Here is a 22,494-nt window from a genome sequence, read left to right as displayed (position 1 = left end):
AGCCACCCCCTTTGTTGATTTTAATTCCCTGTAAGCCATATTGTCAGTCGCCCCTCCCTCCGTCAGAGCAACGGCAAAAAATCGTTTCGCGCCCTTATCCCTGGATTGCCCAAGCAGGAGCAGACGCCATAGCACAGCAAGCATGGAGCCTGTTCAGCTCACTTATGTTATGAGCTGTTATGTTATCAGTTATGACCATTGTAAACACCTCGCGCATTATCGTGCAGTGTTTGCAGAACCAGCAGAACCAGGTGAGGAGGCAACAGAAGTGAGGTGATGAGGACATGAACACACTTTTCTCTAAAACCAAGTTCCCCTGCAATTTGGAGATCATGGTGTTAATGGGGCAGGCTCATGCCGTGGAACACTGATTCTGGGCCCAGGAAACAAACACAGAGCGGTGAGACCGCCTAGTGTTGCAGGTCTGGGATGATTGCCAGTGGCTCCGAAACTTTCGCATGCATAAGGGCACTTTCATGGAACTTTGTGACTTGCTTTCCCCTGCCCTGAAGCGCAAGAAAACCAAGATGAGAGCAGCCCTCACAGTTCACAAGCGAGTGGCAATAGCCCTGTGGAAGCTTGCAACGCCAGACAGCTACCAGTCAGTCGGTAATAAATTTGGAGTGGGCAAATCTACTGTGGGGGTTGCTGTGATGCAAGTAGCCAATGCAATCATTGAGCTGCTGCTATCAAAGGTAGTGACTCTGGGAAATGTGCAGGTCATACTAGATGGCTTCGCTGCAATGGGATTCCCTAACTGTGGTGGGGCTATAGACGGAACCCTTATCCCTATCTTGGGACCGGACCACCAGGGCAGTCAGTACATAAACCGCAAGGGGTACTTTTCAAGGGTGCTGCAAGCACTGGTGGATCACAAGGGACGTTTCACCAACATCAACGTGGGATGGCCAGGAAAGGTTCATGATGCTCGCGTCTTCAGGAACTCTGGTCTGTTTAAACGGCTGCAGCAGGGGTTTACTTCCCAGACCAGAAAATAACTGTTGGGGATGTTGAAATGCCTACAGTTATCCTTGGGGACCCAGCCTACCCCTCAATGCCCTAGCTCATGAAGCCATACACAGGCACTCTGGACAGTAGTCAGGAGCTGTTCAACTATAGGCTGAGCAAGTGCAGAATGGTGGTAGAGTGTGCATTTGGACATTTAAAGGGTCGCTGGCACAGTTTACTGACTCGCTCAGACTTCAGCAAAAACAATATTCCCATTGTTATTGCTGCTTGCTGTGTGCTCCACAATCTCTGTGAGAGTAAGGGGGAGATGTTTATGGTGGGGTGGGAGGTTGATGCAAATTGCCTGGCCACTGAATACGCGCAGCCAGACAGCAGGGCGGTTAGAAGAGCACAGCAGGAAGCAATGCACATCAGAGAAGCTTTGAAAACCAGTTTCATGACTGGCTGGGGTACTGTGTGACACTTCTGTTTGTTTCTCCTTGATGAAAACCCGCCCCCTTGGGTGCCTCTAAATTCCCTGTAAGCCACCTGCCCTCCCCCCTTCGGTCATAGCTTGCTTGCAAAGGAAATAAAGTCACTATCATTTAAAAAACATGTATTCTTTATTAATTTATTATAAAAATAGGGAGATAACTCACAAGGTAGCCTGGGTCGGGTGTGGGAGGCGGGTAGGAGGGAAGGAAAAGGCCACTTTAAAACTTGTTGAATGCCAGCCTTCTGTTGCTTGGGCTGTTCACTGGGGTGGAGTGGTTGGGTGCCCGGAGCCTCCCACCCCGCGTTCTTGGGCATCTGGGTGAGGAGGCTATGGAACTTGGGGAGGATGGAGGACGGTTAAGCAGGGGCTGCAGCGGCAGTCTGTGATCCTGCTGCCATGCATGAACCTCCACCAGACGCGGGAGCATGTCCGTTTGATCCCGCAGTAGCCCCAGCATTTGCTCATGCCTCCTCTGATCTTCCTGCCACGACCTCTCCTCACGTTCATCAGCCACCGTCCTGTACTCTGCTATTGTGTCCCTCCACACAGCTCTGTCAGTGCCGGACGACTGCATGAGCTCAGAGAACATGTCATCGCGCATGTGTTTTTTTCGCCGCCTTATCTGAGATAGCCTTTGGGATGGAGGAGAGAGGCTTGAAACATTTGCAGCTGCTGGAGGAAAAAAAAGGAAATGAAGTATTTAAAAAGATACATTTTACAGAACAATGGCTATACTCTTTCACGGTGAACAACGCTATTCACATTACATAGCACATGTGATTTTGGTACAAGGTTGCATTTTGCATCTTATATTGAGTGCCTGCGGCTTTGGTGTTAGAGATCACACATGCAGGGCCGGGCAACAGAATTCGGCTTGCAGGTGGCCATGGTAAGCCATAGTCTTTCGGCTTCTGTAACCTTCATAACAGCAGCCCCCTCCTTTCCCATACCAAGCAAAGCCCGTTGAGTTGGCCATTTAGTGCTGCAGTGTTCCTGTTAACGTGCAGCAGCAGAAACCAACCCCTGCCCCCATCCAGTTCTCTGGGATGATTGCTTTTCCCCTCCCCCCACCACCTGGTAGAAACGACGTGTCTGGGGCTCTGTCCCGGAGCATCCATTTGATTCTTTGGTTTTCTGGTACGCTTGTCTGAGCTTCTTAAGTTTCACGCGGCACTGTGTTGCGTCCCTGATGTAGCATCTGTCCCTCTGAGATTTTTTGAAATGTTTTGGTATTTCGTCTTTTGGAATGTAGTTCCCATACAGCGATCAGATCCAGTACCTCCCGTTCGGTCCATGCTGGAGCTCTTTTTCGATTCTAGGACTGCATGGTCACCTGTGCTGATGAGCTCGCCTGGCCAAACAGGAAATGAGATTCAAAAGTTCCTGCGGCTTTTCCTGTACACCTGGCCAATGCATCAGAGTTCAGAGTGCTGTTCAGAGTGGTCATAATGGTGCACTGTGGGATAGCTCCTGGAGGCCAATACCTTCGAATTGCATCCACACTAACCGTAATTCAAAACGGTGACGTTGATTTCAGCGCTAATCCCCTCATTGGGGAGGAGTACAGAAATCAGTTTTAAGAGCCCTTTATGTCAGAAAAATGGCTTCATTGTGTGGACGGGTGCAGGGTTAATTCGGATTTAACGCTGCTAAATCTGACATAAACTCGTAGTGTAGACCAGGCCTGAGATACATAGACACAGATGTTCACGGTGAGCCTTCCGGCCCCAATGAAGATGTGAGTGGTGAGGAGATGCCTGATCTTCCAGTTAGTCAGAGTGCAGGTGACCTGGCAGCTACTGCAGCATCCATATCTCCATCTCAAATAGATGTAACCATGCACATTCCTGAAGAAAAGTGTAGATCAGAGAAGAGTGTGGTGGAGGGGCAAGAAACAGCTGCTGCTGAGTTTATTTCCTGAAGTCTCGATGGTCCAGAACTGTGGACCCACTTGAGCAGTAGCCTGAGGGACTTCCTTGTACTGCATGGCCCACAGCAAGTGAAAAACTTCATGTTCCCCAAAGACAATGAAAATAGAAGTTTCCATCCAACACGTTACTGGCGTGAAATCCACAATGGTGACAAAATGGAGAGGCCATGGCTTATGTACTCAAAACCCCAGAATGCTGCATACTGTTTTTGTTGCAAACTCTTCCAGTCTAATGTTCCAGCCACATTGGGTTCTACAGGAACAAAGAACTGGAAAAATATGGCTAGAAATCTGGCATGTCATGAGAAGGCAGCAAATCACCAGAGAGCATTCCATAGGTGGAAAGAGCTTGAGATGAGACTAAGGTTAAAGGCCACCATAGATGATCAGCATCACGAGAAGCTTGCATCAGAATCTCTTCACTGGCAAAATGTTCTGAAAAGGCTCATTGCCATTGTGAGAATGCTTGCTACCCAACCTAGCACTGTGTGGCACTTCAAATCAGCTGTATGTGCCAAACAATGGAAACTTCTTTAAAATTGTGGAGCAGATGGCTGAGTTTGATGCTGTACTCCAGAAGAGTCACCACCCAAGAAATGTACACACACCACTACCTTGGAAAAACGATTCAAAATGAAATCACACAGTTACTGGCAATAGAAGTCAAACAGAAGATTGTGGCAGATCTGAAGTCAGCAAGATATTACTCTGCTATTCTGGACTTCACACCTGACATCAGCCATATGGAACAAATGAGTTGAATGGTGTGTTTTGTAACAACAGCAGAACCTAGTGAAAACGTCCCTGCAATGGTGACTGTCAGAGAGCATTTTCTAGAATTTATTGACATTGATGATACTACAGGAGCTGGTATGACAAATGTGCTTCTTAAAAAGCTGGAAGATACAGGAATTGTGATAGTGGACATGAGAGGTCAGGGCTACAATAGCGGTGCCATCATGAGAGGAAAGAACAGAGGAGTGCAGACATGGATCCGAGAGTTAAACCCTTGAGCTTTTTTTGTCCCATGCAGTTCTCATTCATTGAACTTGGTGGTCAGTGATGCAGCATCAGCTTCTAGTGAGACTGCTGAATTTTTAAATGTAATTCAAAGCATCTATGTATTTTTCTCTGCATCAACTCATCGATGGCAAATTTTGAAGCAACATCCTCTCTGACACTGAAACCACTGACTGCCACTGCCAAGGTTCCTTCCCCACTCTGAACTCTAGGGTACAGATGTGGGGACCTACGTGAAAGACTCCCTAAGCTTATTCTTACCAGCTTAGGTTAAAAGCTGCCACCACCAAAGTGTTACACAAAGAACGGGGAAGTGCCCACTTGGAAACGTCTCCCCCCCAAAATATTCCCCCAAGCACTACACCTACACCCCCTTTCCTGGGGAAGGCTTGATAAAAATCCTCACTAATTTGCATAGGTGAACACAGACCCAAACCCTTGTATCTTAAGAACAATGAAAAAGCAATCAGGTTCTTAAAAGAAGAATTTTAATTAAAGAAAAAGTTAAAGAATCACCTCTGTAAAATCAGGATGGTAAATACCTTACAGGGTAATCAGATTCAAAACATAGAGAATCCCTCTAGGCAAAACCTTAAGTTACAAAAAGATACAAAAACAGGAATATACATTCCATCCAGCACAACTTATTTTATCAGCCATTTAAACAAAACAGAATCTAACACATATCTAACTAGATTGCTTACTAACTCTTTACAGGAGTTCTGAGTTGCATTCCTGCTCTGGTCCCGGAAAAAGCATCACACAGACAGAGAGACCCTTTGTTCCCCCCCGCCTCCAGCTTTGAAAGTATCTTGTCTCCTCATTAGTCATTCTGGTCAGGTGCCAGTGAGGTTATCTTAGCTTCTTAACCCTTTACAGGTGAAAGGGTTTTTCCTCTGGCCAAGAGGGATTTAAAGATGTTTACCCTTCCCCTTATATTTATGACAGCCACATGATGGGAAAGTCGAGTGGAGGTGATAAAGCCTATCAAACATCAAATTAGGAAGATAGATGATGCCATAGTTGCCGTTATGGAGGATAATGCTATGACAAAAAGAACGAGGAGTACTTTGTTCCTGTGCTTTTTCAGGGTTTTCCTTGAGCAACTGATGTCGTTTCTTTTGGTAGGAAGGTTTCTGTGGGTTAAGAATGAGCTCTCAAAACTGGATACTCTCATAAAAAAAACCAACCTTCCACACAAACTTCCTCATGGCTGCACTTTACAAAAACTAGACAAGCCATTTACAACACACACTTTGCTTCTCTACACAGGGAAAAGGATACTAAACTATCTAAACTACTACATGCCACAAGGGGCCACAACAGTGGTTCCATTAACTCACCCAACAATATTGTTAATCTATCCAGCTATACTCTTAGCCCGACAGAAGAGTTTGTCCTATCTCGGGGCCCCTCCTTCTGCCCCTTCACCCCCACGAATGTGATACAGTTCTGTGGTGACCTAGAATCCTACTTTTGATGTCTCCAACTCAAGGAATACAATATTTCCAACAAGAAAAGGAGGACTTGTGGCACCTTAGAGACTAACCAATTTATTTGAGCATGAGCTTTCGTGAGCTACAGCTCACTTCATCGGATGCATACTGTGGAAATCGCAGAAGACATTATATACACTGACACCATGAAACAATACCTCCTCCCACCCCACTCTCCTTACCAGCAGGAGAGTGGGGTGGGAGGAGGTATTGTTTCATGGTGTCTGTGTATATAATGTCTTCTGCGATTTCCACAGTATGCATCCGATGAAGTGAGCTGTAGCTCACGAAAGCTCATGCTCAAATAAATTGGTTAGTCTCTAAGGTGCCACAAGTCCTCCTTTTCTTTTTGCGAATACAGACTAACACGGCTGTTACTCTGAAACCTGTCAATATTTCCAACACACCTCTGAACAACACACTAACCCACAGAAACCTTCCTACCAACACTACAAAAAGAAGGATTTTGCGTGAACCCCTCCTGAAGGTCAAAGCAACAGACTGGACTTCAACATAGAGTGCTTCCGCCAATGTGTACGGGCTGAAATTGTGGAAAAGCAGCATCATTTGCCCCATAACCTCAGCCGTGAAGAACACAATGCCATCCACAGACTCAGAAACAACTCTGACATCATAATCAAAAAGGCTGACAAAGGAGATACTGTTGTCACCACGAATAGGTCGGAATATAAACAAGAGGCTGCTAGGCAGCTCTCTAACACTACATTCTACAGGCCATTACCCTCTGATCCCACTGAGGGTTACCAAAAGAAACTACACCATTTGGTCAAGAAACTCCCTGAAAAAGCACAAGAACAAATCTGCAGAGAGACACCCCTAGAACCCTACCAGGGGTATTCTATCTGCTACCCAAGAACCATAAACCTGGAAATCCTGGACGCTCCATCATCTCAGGCATTGGCACCCTGACAGCAGGATTGTCTGGCTATGTAGACTCTCTCCTCAGGCCCTATGCTACCAGCACTCCTAGTGATCTTCGAGACACCACTGACTTCCTAAGGAAACTACAATCCATTGGTGATCTTCCAGAAAACACCATCCTGGCCACTATGGATGTAGAAGCCCTCTACACCAACATTCCACACAAAGATGTACTACAAGCCATCAAGAACAGTATCCCCAATAATGTCATGGCAAACCTGGTGGCTGAACTTTGTCACTTTGTCCTCACCCACAACTATATCACATTTGGGGACAATGTATACCTTCAAGTCAGCAGCACTGCTATGGGTACCCGCATGGCCCACAGTATGCCAACATTTTTATGGCTGACTTAGAACAACGCTTCCTCAGCTCTTGTCCCCTAACTCCCGTACTCTACTTGCACTACATTGGTGACATCTTCATCATCTGGACCCATGGAAAAGAAGCCCTTGAGGAATTCCACCATGATTTCAACAATTTCCATCCCACCATCAACCTCAGCCTGGTCCAGTCCACACAAGAGATCCACTTCCTGGACACTACAGTGCTAATAAGCGATGGTCACATAAACACCCCCTATAACGGAAACCTACTGACCGCTATACTTACCTACATGCCTCCAGCTTTCATCCAGACCACATCACACAATCCATTGTCTACAGCCAAGCTCTAAGATACAACCACATTTGCTCCAATCCCTCAGACAGAGACAAACAGCTACAAGATCTCTATCAAGCATTCTTAAAACTACAATACCCACCTGCTGAAGTGAAGAAGCAGATTGACAGAGCCAGAAGAATACCCAGAAGTCACCTACTCCAGGACAGGCCCAACAAAGAAAGTAACAGAACGCCACTAGCTGTCACCTTAAGCCCCCAATTAAAACCTCTCCAGTGCATCATCAGGGACCTACAACCTATCCTGAAGGATGATCCCTCACTCTCACAGATCTTGGGAGACAGGCCCTCACTTACAGACAGCCCCCCAATCTGAAGCAAATACTCACCAGCAACCACACACCACACAACAGAACCACTAACCCAGGAACCTATCCTTGCAACAAAAACCTTTGCCAACTGTGTCCACATATCTATTCAAGGGACACCATCATAAGGCCAAATCACAACAACCACAGCACCAGAAGCTCATTTACCTGCACATCTACCAATGTAATCTATGCCATCATGTGCCAGCAATGCCCCTCTGCCATGTACATTGGTCAAACCGGACAGTCTCTATGCAAAAGAATAAATGGACACAAATCAGACGTCAAGAATTATAACATTCAAAAACCAGTCGGAGAACACTTCAACCTCTCTGGTTACTTAAGTAACAGACTTAAAGGTGGCAATTTTGCAACAGAAAAGCTTCAAAAACAGACTCCAATGAGAAACTGCAGAACTGGAATTAATTTGCAAACTGGACACAATTAAATTAGGCTTGAATAAAGACTGGGAGTGGATGGGTCATTACACAAACTAAAAACTATTTCCCCATGCTAATTTTTTCCCTACAGTTACTCACACCTTCTTGGCAACTGTTTGAAATGGGCCATCCTGATTATCACTGCAGAAGTTTTTTTCTCCTGCTGATAATAGCCCACCTTAGTTGATTAGTCTCATTAGCGTTGGTATGGCAACACCCATTTTTTCTTTGTATATATATACCTTCCTACTGTATTTTCCACTGCATGCATCTGATGAAGTGAGCTTTAGACCACGAAAGCTTATGCCCAAATAAATTTGTTAGTCTCTAAGGTGCCACAAGTATTCCTCGTTCTTTTTGCTGATACAGACTAACACGGCTACCACTCTGAATGCTATGACAGGAACTGTTCGTGGGAGAACAGTGACAGAGGGAAATGGAATCACCAGAAACATACATAACTTCGAATTTCTGTGTGGCTTAGTGTTGTGACATGACATACTGTTTGAAATAAATGTTGTAAGCAAGAGACTCCAAGGTGTTGACCTTGATATATATGGAGCAATGGAACAACTGGACAAAGCAAAGTCATACCTACAGTCTTACCAGTCAGATGAGGGATTTCAAAACTTTCTGAGGAGTGCACAGAAGTTGGCAGAGGAACTTCACACTGAAGCTATTTTTCCACCCATTCAAGAATAAACAAGAGTCACTGAAGAAGACATTTTGCTTACGAGGCACAGGATAATCCCATAAAAGACCCCAAACAACAATTCAAAGTTGAATTCTTTAACCAGGTGCTAGATTGTGCAATACAGTCAGTTGAAGAATGTTTCATGTAGCTCAAGGAACACAGCAGTATATTTGGGATGTTGTATGATATTCCAAAACTCCTCACTATACCTGAAGAAGACCTACACCAGCAATGCAGGGCACTAGAGACAGTGTTGACACATGATGACAAGCGCAATATTGATGTGAGTGATTTAGGTGAAGAACTGAAAGCCCTTTCAAGATACATTTCAGCAGGATCAACTCCAAAAGCAGTTCTGGAATATATGTGCACAAATAAGATGATCACCCTCTTTCCAAATGCTTTTGTTGCTCTGTGCATGCTTCTAACACTTCCTGTAACAGTTGCCAGTGGTGAACGCAGCTTCTCCAAGCTGAAGTTAATAAAAACACATCTACGCTCCACAATGGCACAGGAGAGGCTGGTCAGCCTTGCAACAATCTCAGTAGAGCATGAGCTGGCCCAGAATGTGGATGTTCAGCAGGGAGCAGTTCAAATCTTTGCAACCAAGAAGGCACGGAAAGCACCACTTTGATTATTCAAACAGATAAAAATGCCAGTGTTTACTACGCAGACAAGAAAAGTTACATTTGCGGTTCAGGCGTTTGAAAGTTAAGTGTTACTTAAAATTTTTGAACAAAGCATTTTAAGTTGTTAGTTCTCCTTTATTGGGGTAGGTAGCAGAGCAGTACCATGAGAGGAGTAGAACAGGAAGAAGGCAGAATTGAGACCTTTCAAAGTTTTGGCCCAAGTGAGGGGGCATGGGGCGTCATTTGAGCTCCCCGCCTCAGGTGCCAAAATGTTGTGGGCCGACTCTGAGATCTCGCAAACACGCCTCTACCAAGCGACACTAATTGCCTCCACCATTCAGTACACCTGACGCTGACCACAGTGTATGAGGAAAATAAATTCTTAGATTCCTCTCATATCCCAGCTTGTTACTGACAATGCCCTCTGTAATAAAACTCCTGCCCTGCTAATTATATAATGTACACAATTCTGTATTGAAATTATGCATACTAGAACCAGAAGGTACATGTGCAGCTTTTCCCATTGCTCATATATATCAGAGGGTGCAAGCACAGATCCCCTTATCACATAATCAGAGCCAGGAAAACAGAAGGAATGTAGCATAGGCAACCTTTTTTGTTTGTTTTCTTTTTTGTCCTTTTAGTTTGAATGTTGTTCAACTCACCATTCTGCAAGAGAACAACATACTATCTAACAATCTTAACTCAAGGTTAAATTTGGTTTTTCTCATTGAATTTCCTAGGTTTTTTTGGTTTTATCTTAAAACAGGAAAAAGTTTTGTTGTTGTCATTAGGGGTCAATAGTCATTTAGGCAGTTGTACATATGTCCCACAATTAGCATTCTGAGCCAACCTCCCCCCAGACACACGCCAGCTGTGCCCCACCAGCCTTGCTTTGGAGCATCTCCAAGCCATGCCACTTACCCATTCAAATCATCCCCCCCTCCAACTTGCCACCTCCCCACAATGGTACCTAGACCTCCCCACAACAACTAGGAAACATGTCTCCCTGAAGTCTTCACTCCCTGGTATACAAACATTTATATTGCCTTTATTTCCCTCCTTCTATAACCAGACACATATCCAGAGCCCAGAGTGAAAAACAACTATGTTACAGTAGAGGGTGCACTGGCAGAGCTGGGGGTGCAGGAAGGTTGGAGTGTGGGTTGGGTGTACTGGCAGAGATGTGGGGTGCTATGCCTCCCACACTTGACTCCCCAACTTCTCTTGCCATCCATCCCCATTAATCCCCAAACCCCTCTTTCCCTGTTCTCCCATTCCTAATACGTACCTTTGTCTCACATGTCTACTTTTTCCCCCAGAGGATTTGATTACATTTCCTCCCCTCTCCCCCCCCGCCCCCCCCCCCCAAAAAAAATTACCACTCATGACTGCAGTTACTTAGTCCAAAATTGCAGCAGCCTCCAGTTACTTAGTCCAAAACTCCTTTTGTCTTGGGTGGGTGGGGGAGAGTTTGTGATCAACTCATCCTTAGATATGTTAATTGAAGGGAGAATTCACAGCAGTCAAGAGGTCTGTGGTTCAGTCAGTCATTAGTACCTTTCAGTTTAATAGTACAAGACAGCAGAAGGAAACCAGGTTTTGGGAGTTTTTTGAGGGGGCCTGTAATTTGGGAACCCATCAGCAAAATGACCCCAAATTTGAATCACTTATTTGCACCAATTTCAAAGCAATCCAATTAACTGTTCAGATTTGAGAGCACTTACAAAAGTTAAATTTTATAGCATATTAAATGGTGGTCATGGAAACCCTCTAGCTGATTTTTCCATATTGGTTCACACACACTGTAAAAAAGTACATTTTCTTAAATATATTCTTATTTTGGGTCCCCCAAAGATTTAGTGAGTACCATGCACTACCTGGGGTAAAATTCAACAGATTGATCAGGGCAAATAAACCTACCCCCTGGAAACTATTTTATCCCTTTTAAGAAAATATTGTCATCCTCAATTCTAATAGAAGTTTAACAACAAAAGCAAAGCAGCCTAAAGGATAACAGGGCAGTGTGCATGCTGGTATACAACACATAGCATTTACTCTACCTAAAGCCATGGAAATATTCCTCTGCTTTTTGTAATATAAAATATAAACAAATAGTAATTGTCGTGTCAACATGTTTCTCTTTGTTTGTTGATCCAAGACAATTTGAAATTTAACTAAATAAAACAGCATAATTTCCCAGCCCTTTGAAAATTACTTTAAAAAAACATCCAACCAGATAGGGCATATTGTATAAATACACATAACGCATAATACACAGGCAGTCAAATCTGTTCTAAACAATGGTAGCTCAATATTATCCAACAGGATTATTTTCCCCTCGATACTATAAACCAATTATTTTGCACCTTGTGTCTCTTATTTTTAGTGTGAGTGTTATATATACAAAACACACACACATACATGATTGCCCAAAAGCAACAGTTTCTTTAAAGCTACTGGTTGGTAGAATAAGAATAAACTTGATGGCATTACATATTATCCTTGTATACTAAATGTGTTGTTTCTTTTGCTTTGTTTCAGGAGCATGGTATTCCGACTGACATGGGCTATGCAGTGGCTCCGCACCACTCTGGGGTCTACCCTGTACATGTTCAGCTTTATGAGGCCTGGAAGAAGGTCTGGGGTATCAAAGTCACAAGCACAGAAGAGTATCCACATTTAAAACCTGCACGGTACAGACGGGGCTTCATCCACAATGGCATCATGGTACATGACATTTCCATTACTTCATTGCAATACTTCTTTAAGAATGACTAAAAAATCTATTTCACAAACGCACCAAGCTTTACAATGGGCACTGAAATCCTTGAAGATAGTGGATTTGTCAGGATACTAAAACAGTTTTACCAGTGTGCAGCCAGTTTCCAAAAGAAAGAAGAGCAAAGAGGGTGTTTTGGGGTGGGTGTTGGGTTTTTTTGGTTGGGGGGGGTGGGGGGGGGTTTTGTCGGTTTTTTTTGGGTGGGGGGGTTGGTCACTTTCCAATGTGATTATCAGAAATAAAATGTACCAGTAGACAACCAGTCCTGGACTATAATTACATACCTTTGCAATTCATTAAAATGCCCTAGTCCATATCCAAGGGTCTGACTCACTACAATGCATAAAGGGTCTGGGACCCGCCAAAAGGGAAGAGAAACAAAGGTACAATATGATTCTCCAGTCCACAGGATACTTTGGTTGGGCCAGATTTTGTGTTTAGATATACCTATGCAATTCCCAGAGCACAGGGTCTGAAACTATGCCTGTGAAAGTTTCCCAGGCTGCGCATTGCGGTGAGGAGAGAGAAAGCTTTCCACATCTTCCTTTCAGTAGCAGATGCATTAAAAGCCAAGATAACATGTAGGAATCACTTGGCCTATCACTTTAATATGCAGCTGCTCCTAGAATGGAACAAAGCAGCTGATGAACAGCCAGATGGAACGCTACACCACAGTTTAGAGCAAAAATGTAGAAGAATCATGTTCAATTGAAACGGTAAAGAGAATTTAGGTAGATAGAAAGTAAATTACACAAGTTGGAATTTGCACAGGACACAGAATGGAAATCTTGACAGGTCAAGTTCTGGCATGGTATACATAGGTAAAGTTCCTGTTGACTTTAACAAAAGCCATGGGCATGCATTTAAGAGCATGTATCTAATATTTGTCAAACGTATATATTAATAAATATATTAAATATATGCTTAAGTGCTTTGCTGAATAGAAACCGTAGATTATTTTGTTTTTTGTTCATTTGGACAGAATACAAAAGAGAGCACAAATGGTAAACTGGCAAAAAACCTAAGTCAAAACTGAGTAATGTCTGTGTAAGTACTGAACAGTATCACAGTTCTTAGTGCTTTTCTGCAGAGGTCTGATGTGCTTGTGATTAAAGAGTTAATGAAATAGCTCTAAGTAGTGGAAATTGTAGGTTTTTGGTGGGGGTTTCTTTCCATCTGCTGGTTTTCAGAATCCTAACACACAATCTCCTGATTTATGATTGTATGTAGAGCTGACCTCGGGATATACTCATTCAACAGTCCTATCAGCCCCAGTACATATTTCACTAGTGGGGTCTAATTTGATTTTCAGGGCAAAGGAAAGAATAAACTAGTTCTTTTTGGGTCTGTAACCTAGAATACCAATTGTGCGCTGTATCTTACCAGCAAGAAGATTAATAGCCTAAGATAGTGAAGACGGCTGAGAAGCGCTATTTGTCTTTTAACAAACTATCCTTGCTAAAAGAATAGAAGCTCTTTTCTTCCTTTTACAAATCCCTAAAAACAAACCCTGACTTCTTACTATGTGAAATGGCCTGGACAAAGGCTGTGGAACACACATGTACTGCAGCCTTTCAACTGGCAGCTAGAGATCTCAACATCTGCATAATCATGCTTATTTACAATAAGACAGCTGCTGGAACAAAAGAATCCATCTGTGAGCGTTTCAGAATGCAGACTCGGAAGAAATTTTTGGGGTGGAGCTTGCAGAAATAGGGTCATGACACTATCTTTTTTTTTTTTTTTTTACTTTGTTCTCAGGTACTTCCTCGACAGACCTGTGGCCTTTTCACCCACACAATTTTCTACAAGGAGTATCCTGGGGGCCCTCAAGAATTGGACAAAAGCATCCGAGGAGGTGAACTCTTCCTCACCATCCTCCTGAATCCCGTATGTACCTTGTTTGCTATCCTTTGCTGTGTACCTTTGCTATCAGTGTTGGAGGTGAATGGGACAGAATAACCTATATAGTTAATTCAGTTCCGATAAATCAACTCCTTTTGCTCAGAGGTGGTGAGCACTTAAAAGGAAATAAGCAAAAACTCCTTAAGTATTGTAAGGAGTAATGTGGATCCGAGGTGATACAAATCAGAGACAAATGTATATATATATTTCCAAACAGTATCTGTTTTCCAACCCCAATGCTAGGCCTTTGGGAATAAGGGGACACTGAATAGACTAACAGGGGCAAAGGAAAACAATGGTGATGGAGAAAACTGCATGATCCTGGTTCTCTTTCCTTTTCTTCCTCTCCCCCCGTGCTTTCCCCCACACACAAACACACACACTCACTCCTTTGGATCCTTGAAAGCTGCACATCTTTCATCTCTGCTCCCACTGCATCCCCCTAATAGGGCAAACTATAGGAACAGGTTCACATTCATAGGATATTCAGATCAAGCTGCTAAAGAACAGACAACCTAATCCTCTGATGCTACCCACAGAAACCCCCACTCCACGCAGCATATAACCTGCTCTTTGTGGGGAGTTAAGCATGAACACATGTAGAAGGGGAAAGAAGAGAGGAAATGAAGAGAAAAAAATGGAAGCATGAGCATTGTGGGAGGGGGACACAGAATGTGGGTATGGTCATTAATCCATCACAATGGGGCTGCAGGATAATGTTGGGGGGGAAATGACATTATAATTATAGAAGATTTCAGTTTTCATTTTGTTCAGGGCTTGTCTACACTACTCACCGGATTGGTGGGCAGTGATTGATTGAGCAGCGGTCGATTTATCATGACTAGTCTATTATAGACACGATAAATCGACCGCTAAGCGCTCTCCTGTCGACTCCAGTACTCCACCAGGGTGAGATGCGCAGGCGGAGTCGACGGGAGAGCGTCAGCCGTTGACTTACCGCAGTGAAGTCACCGTGGTAAGTAGATCTAAGTACGTTGACTGTAGCTACGCTATTCACATAGCTGAAATTGCCTATCTTAGCTCAACTCCACGTGGTAGTGTAGACACGTCCTCAGGTAGTAACATTTCATTTTTCTGATACTTTTTTATATGTACTTTGTAAAAAATACACTTTGATATGTTAGAAAGTGTCACTGTCACTCATTTGGGATGACTTGCATAACTATCTTCTGACTTCACTTCTCTTGATTAATAAAGCCAGCCCAAACTTTGCTAATAAACCCTCATTAATACACAATACTATCATATACATATGGCTCCACTTACCAAGAATCAAGGATGCAAAATTGTGTGAATTCAGGCATTGGGAGGAATATCCTTTAAATTCCTTTAGGTTTTGGAGGCAGGAACCTCTGCCATGAGTTGAGGTTTTTTCTGTTTAGTTCTTTAGAGCAGGGTTTCTCAAACTTCATTGCACTGCAACCCCCTTTTGACAACAAAAGTTACTACATGACCCCAGGAGGGGGGACTGAAGCCTGAGCTCACTGGAGCCCTTCCCAAAGCCTGGGCCCCATTGCCCCATGCAAGTGGGCCAAAGTCGAAGTCCAAGGGCTTCAGCCTCAGGTGGGGGGCCTGTAACCTGAGCCCTGGCACCCAGAGCTGAAGCCCTCAGGCTTTGGCTTTGGCCCTGGGTGGTGTGGCTTGGGCTTCAGTCCTGGGTCACAGCAAATCTAACGCCAGCCCTGGTGACTCCATTAAAATGGAGTCGTGACCCTCTCTGGGGTCCTGACCCACAGTTAGAGAACCGCTGCTTTAGAGTCAACTTCTGCTCTGAATTACACCCTTTTGAACCCCATCAGCTTCACTGGGGTTGGATAAGAGAAACTTTGAACCTAGTTATTAAATCACCTCCCCTTAATTTCTTTCCTGACCAAGGATATGCTTTGGGTCCCATCACAATTCATTCCAAAGGATGAATACTGAGTTCCATGTATATCAGCCCATTGTTCTCCCATGGTTGTGGCCAGAATCAGTGTCCTCTCAGCAGTGGAAACTCCATCACTTGAATATTAAAGGAGTGCTAATGCTTTCCCTTGCCTATGCCCAGAGTTTTCAGAGAATGCAGCAACTTTGTTTCATGGGTTGCAAAAATGGTAGAGCAGCCTTGAAGACTACCAATACTTTTGGGCTAAGGACTGTTGTTTTTTATAATCAGGCCATATATCCACAGCCTAAGGTTGTAAATTGTCACTCTGTCAGATGCAGAGAAACTTCATGGGTTCTGAGAGCTAAATCATCGGTTTGGATAGCCATAAAGTGATCATCCCCACTTGTACATCTTGTACATCATTATCAGCTTGAACTGACTTTTTATAATGATACTTCTTTTGTCCAGAAGGTTCTTCAAGAAGCACACTAAAGTAAGCTCCTCTAACTCACTGTTCACTCTGGGCCACATCCAAAACCTGTGGAATTTCATGGGATTTTTTCCATTGACTTCAATGGGCAATGGATCAGGCCCCATCTCACTGTCTGTTCTCATTGGTTCTGTTTTTAAGATGTGAGAACTAAGATGTAGGACAAGTGAAAATTATATACTAGTCATTCTTTTCATCATTATCCTCTCTTTCCCCATCTACTATCCCTTCTTCCACACAGGAAGATACCTCCTGTGGGTTGTATATCTTGTTTCTTGAGATGTGGCCTAATTTTCATAGGTGTGGCACATCAATAGCTCAAATTGGTATGTTTCAGGGTAGTAGTCGTGTTAGTCTGTAACCGCAAAAAGAAAAGGGGTACTTGTGGCACCTTAGAGACTAACAAATTTGTTTGAGCATAAGCTTTTGTGAGCTACAGCTCACTTCATCGGATGCATTCAGTGGAAAATACAGTGGAGAGATTTATATACACAGAGAACATGAAACAATGGGTGTTACCATACACACTGGAGCGAGAGTGATCAGGTAAGGTGAGCTACTATAAGCAGGAGGGGGGGGGGGACATTTTGTAGTGATAATCAAGGTGGGCCATTTCCAGCAGTTGACAAGAACGTCTGAGGAACAGTAGGGCGGGATAAACATGGAGAAATAGTTTTACTTTGTGTAATGACCCATCCAATCCCAGTCTTTATTCAAGCCTAAGTTAATTGTATCCAGTTTGCAAATTAATTCCAATTCAGCAGTCTCTCATTACAGTGTGTATGGTAACACCTATTGTTTCATGTTCTCTGTGTATATAAATCTCCCCACTGTATTTTCCACTGAATGCATCCGATGAAGTGAGCTGTAGCTCACAAAAGCCTATGCTCAAATAAATTTGTTAGTCTCTAAGGTGCCACAAGTACTCCTTTTCAAATTGGTATGTTACAGTTAAAAAAACTTCATTTCTTCCTTTAATATCAGACCACTTTTATTTAGATGTCTAAAAATAGATTTAAGACTCTAAAATTAGATGCCCATATGTGAAAATTTTACCCTATGGCCCTTGGGAGCAAAGTTGGAGTCTGAGTCAAAGAGAGCAGATTTAGAGAAGTGGGGCACCTTTATTAAGACTTTTTATGTACAATGTGTGTGTGACCTACATGTCAGAATAAAAAGTCCTACTCTTAGTCCTATCTCTCTGAATCCACCATGACTCTCTAACTCAGAAAATCTTGTCTTCCCATATCTCCCTCATCTGTAACTTTGGCTTATCACTGCTTCTGGAACATTGCTAGAACTTGTCCTTCACGAGACCATGCATTCACTGTAATCTTTATCCATGCATCACTCAATTCCTTCCTTAGGAAATCTATGATTTTCCTAAACTGCTGTTTGCTAAACTTCAGACAATTCAGCACTCTACGGCCAAACTAGTCTCATTCCAGGAAGTGAAAGCTTTATTATTACCCAGTTCCTGGGTCATCTTAATTCTATTCCAATGTATCTCCGAAACTAATTTTAAAATGCCCTTAATGTTTTCAGATTTCCCTGTTAAACTAATTTCACCCTACTTCTCAGACCTGCTCTCCTGTCTGTCCATTTTCTCCGCTTCACTCTCAGCCTCTTTTCCTCTCCTTTCACTTTTACATAATGGGTAATCAGTTTAACTTGTTCAGCCTATTGGTGCGTCTCTCCTTTCCGCATGCCTGGTCTGTTCCAAACCACTGTTTGTGTGTGTGATTTCTTGTAATTTTGTCTAAATACCTTTCTTTAAAGGCACTCTGATGCCATAGTGAGGGCCACAGTATAGGAGCCTGTAGCAGGGCAAAAACCTTTTACATAACTTAGTCTCTATGAGGCATTATGCTATATTATGCATTAAATTGTCAGATATGAATATAGTGTGATTTATTGTATTTCTGCTGTTTGAGGAATGTCCTGTATTCATTTTTCTCATTGTTTATTAAAGGTGAAAAAGGTGATACAGCAGATACATTATTTTTCCATGCAGTCTACTCCCAATATATTCTAACTAGACTACATATCTTTGTTGATCAGACTATTTGAAATCAGGATAGAGTTAAAAGCTACAGGCTTTCAAAAGAAAAAAGGGGTGGGGCTTTTTGTTTGTTTGTTTGTTTGTTTTTTTCCGATTTCCTTTAGTATATGAGCTTGTTTGACCACAGTAAGTTCCAGTAACTTGAAAGTACAATATATAATATTGGGTGACATTTGAAAAGAATGGGTTTATATCTGTACAGTTAATGTTTGATTTTTTTCCCTCTGATTATTTTCTATCATGACTTCATCAAAAGCTGATATTTTACTGAACTTTGCCTTGCCAGTGAAATACTGGCATGCACTTCCCTAAATCTGCGTTAAGTATGTATATGTTCCATAACGTCCTTATTCAGACTGGAAGAAACATCATTTAATCATGTGGGAGCTGAAGAAAGATATACCACAACCCCCACCATCATTCAAGTCAGGCCACTGTAGTGCCCTATAAAACATGCAGCAACTGACAACAGTAAAAGCAACAGCCAGTCTTATCACAGGATGTCTTGGAGAGAGCACAGAACAAAACCTTCATATTGAGTTAGAACCTTTTTTAATAAATAGAGTTTTGATGTCCTGCTTTACAACAGCACATTAATAAGTGAACTAATGGAGAGCTCTTTTCTTATCCAGAGTAAGAAGAAGTTTATAGATTTAGTGGTTCTAAATAGGTTTTGAAACGGCAGTGTATGAACTAACACTGTCAAATCCATTGTGTCTTCTGAACTCCCTGAAAATGCCAGGCATCAGTGTCTACTATACTGTTCCCTTTATCAATTGTAAATTCAGTTGAATAAAAATATGCACTTGAATGTGATATGTACTTGAAACTGACACTAGTGTATAATAGAAGTGTGCAGTGTTCAGTCTGGGAAACTTTCAAACCCCTAGATTAGTTAATGAGCTTTCCTTTTGCTTGTGTATCATTCTCTGCTGTTCCTACAACCTAAAAACGGGTGCAGTACAGTATAAATTGGTGTTTGCTTCTTAGAGGAATTACGAAAAAGACACTGAAAAACATTTTAGCGTATAATTATATAAATACAGCATGTTTGTAGAAATGATGCAAAATTGGATACCTAATATAATCCATGTATGTATCATATCTTTGTGGAATAAAATTTGAATCGTAACACATGTATCATCCCAATCGCATATAATTGATAGCATATATCATAGCATCTTAGGTTTTGTAGAAAGCCTTGTGTTCGTCAGAACTGTAGCAACAAAATGGTTGTGCTCATTGTTTTCATAAACACCACTGTTTAGTCCTTGCTGTATGAAAACAAAGGCACAGAGGTGTCCTCTACTGGTGTTTGCAGAAGTACTGTAGCTCCTGTTCATACCAATGTGACTTGCTTACATTAATTTATGCTCTTTAGGGTCTTTTCTTTCCTAGATGTGTGTGATTCACTCCAATTAGCATTAGTGTGAATTATGTCACGCATCCAGGGAAGAAGAGATCCCAACTATGGGACGAATAGACCTCTATGGGGTATGCAGATTGTGTAAAATTCTATTTCCACTTGGGTGGGGGTGGGGGGGTTGTGTGTGTGTGTACTGAGAGCACTGCCAGGCTACCAAGACAACTGATGATTTACATTGCATGTTTCTTTTGCATAGAACCTCATACTCAGGACAGGGTTAGGGAACAGCCTTGATTGAGTTCTGTTGACACAGCTAATCAGTTGTCTCACTGTATATGGTATTGTTCACTCTTTTAGCAGGAACAGTGCAAGTTTTTTTTTATTCTTAATTTTTATCTATAAAATTGAGTTGGAGTAAGAGTCACTAAGGGCCTTATCCATCTCCCAGCGCAAGCCTTCCAGTTGTTGCTACCACCACTGCTCCTTCTCTTACCATTAGGATTATGTTATTTCCTGTTTCTAAATGAACATTCACAACCACTCTCAAAGTCCTCTTTATTGTTTTGAACCTTTGGGTGAGTATAGTGCTTGTGAAAGGTGATAGATTGGCAGTTCTTGAAACAGAGTTCCTTTAACTGGGTTTGATCCAAAGTCCATTGACTTCAAATCTTTATATTGACTTTAATGGGCTTTGCATCAGGCTCTTTATCTGCAGAATAGGTACTGTATACCATGGATGTAGTCAATACAATCTTCCACACTAGTGAAGTTCTGGAAGGAGCTGTCTGGGACTTCTGGTTACCCCTGGTTAAAATTCTGCCACCAAACTGATGGGAAGGTTGGTCTGATTTCTCTGCTTTAATGGAGTTTGCTCTTTCTCTGCATACTACTAAATCATCCCTGCCAGACATGACTCATCCTTGGAGCTCATAAAAATAATATATTGATTTGGACCACACTGCACCAAATGAAAGATAATTTAATTTTAAAAAAAAATCCTTGAAGATCTCCTGCAGAACCTCACTACCAGATCTTCACCCCACTTCAAATTACAACAGATGAACACTTTGCTAATATAGATACTCAATATATTTTTGGACTAATGTGTAAATATATTTAGCATATGCACTTGATATAAATTTGTTTTTTCCCTTTCAAACTTCCTTCCTGGGTGGTGGTTTTGAGAAGTGAATAGATTTCCCAGTCCTTCACCCCTGCATGCATGTCTGAAACAAGGGGTTGAAAGGGAAAAATTGTTACAGGTTTACCAGTGGACTTTTGGTCCTTTCTGTTTCCATTTAGATTGGAAAAAAAAACAAGAGCAGTTGTTTCAGTTCAGGTTCTTCTCAAGTTTGGGTGAGATGTGGGGTCTTTATGCAGATTCCTTTACTCCTCTGTAAGGGCCATAATGTGAAATATTACTCACACTATGGAGCAGTTAATTACATGTGAAATCCCTCTCATGTCAATAGTATTATTCCTAAGAGTAAATACTCACCTTTATCATTCCCCTAAATTAGTTAGTTAAATTCTAATTAATCTGATACCTTGTTACTATTTAGCAACTTTACTACCCAAGATTTGGTTGATCATAAAGCTTGCTGCACTAATGAAACTAACTGAAAAGTTGTTTAGCAAATTAAACAGTAAAGCATTTGTTGGGTAACCAAAAAACTTACTTGAGGGGGGCACCAATTTTCACCAAGATAGCATTTTTATTCATATTTGATGGGGGGCGCGTATGACGGGGTATACAAATCTCATACTGGGCTGGAAGGGCTTAAAGACCAGTACTGTACCCAGGTAGCACCATCCCTCCAGCCCTCTGAAGAGCATGCTCCAACTGGAGACATGGTTGAAAAGGCAGCAACCCAGCTTAGAAAGGGAAAGCTGGGGAGGAGGACAGACCTACCCTAAAGACTCTTCACAAACAGATCGGAGAAGCCTCCCTGAAGGAACAGGACTATACGCTGAGCCCAGTTGTGGCTGATGGCTTGGTTTCTTTTTGTTTATCTAGGACCAGAAGCTGAGGGAGGAAAGCTGAGGTAGGAAGTGAACCAGAGAGGGTAACTCAGAAGGCCCCCCTTGGAGGCCAAACCCTGCTGACCGTCCCGGGACCCTGGGTCAGAGTATGGTGGCGTAGTCGGCAGGCCCTAGCTCCCCTCCCACTGCCCCCATGACTGGCTGGGTATTAACCACTACTCCATCCAGCCCACTGTGGACCCTATTACAGTGTGATCAAGTTTAATAATAGCTTCAGACTATCATAGAGTTCACCAGTTTACCCTTTGTATCCTACAGTGCGTTGCTGAATCTCTGATATTCTCTTTAAAAAAAAAAAAGTTGTAAATCAAGTCACCACTCTGTGCTTTGAAAGCCTATCTTCTCAACCAGGCAGAGCAGCCAAATCCGGACAAA

General features: G+C 42.6%; 1 protein-coding gene across 9 annotated transcripts in view; it reads left to right on the top strand.

Annotated features, from left to right (window-relative positions):
- Positions 1-22,494, top strand: part of NDST4 (N-deacetylase and N-sulfotransferase 4) — a 253,236-nt gene that overhangs the window by 157,962 nt on the left and 72,780 nt on the right. For all 9 annotated transcript variants that reach the window (XM_043545412.1, XM_043545411.1, XM_037897103.1 and 6 more), the window contains exons 6-7: positions 12,128-12,313; positions 14,127-14,255. In XM_043545412.1, the coding sequence (XP_043401347.1) occupies positions 12,128-12,313; positions 14,127-14,255 (315 nt within the window). The remainder of the gene's footprint in view (positions 1-12,127; positions 12,314-14,126; positions 14,256-22,494) is intronic.

The sequence above is a fragment of the Chelonia mydas genome, chromosome 4 (genome assembly GCF_015237465.2).
Source record: "Chelonia mydas isolate rCheMyd1 chromosome 4, rCheMyd1.pri.v2, whole genome shotgun sequence".
NCBI classification, from domain to species: Eukaryota; Metazoa; Chordata; order Testudines; family Cheloniidae; genus Chelonia; species Chelonia mydas.
This window is presented reverse-complemented; position numbering and strand designations above follow the sequence as displayed.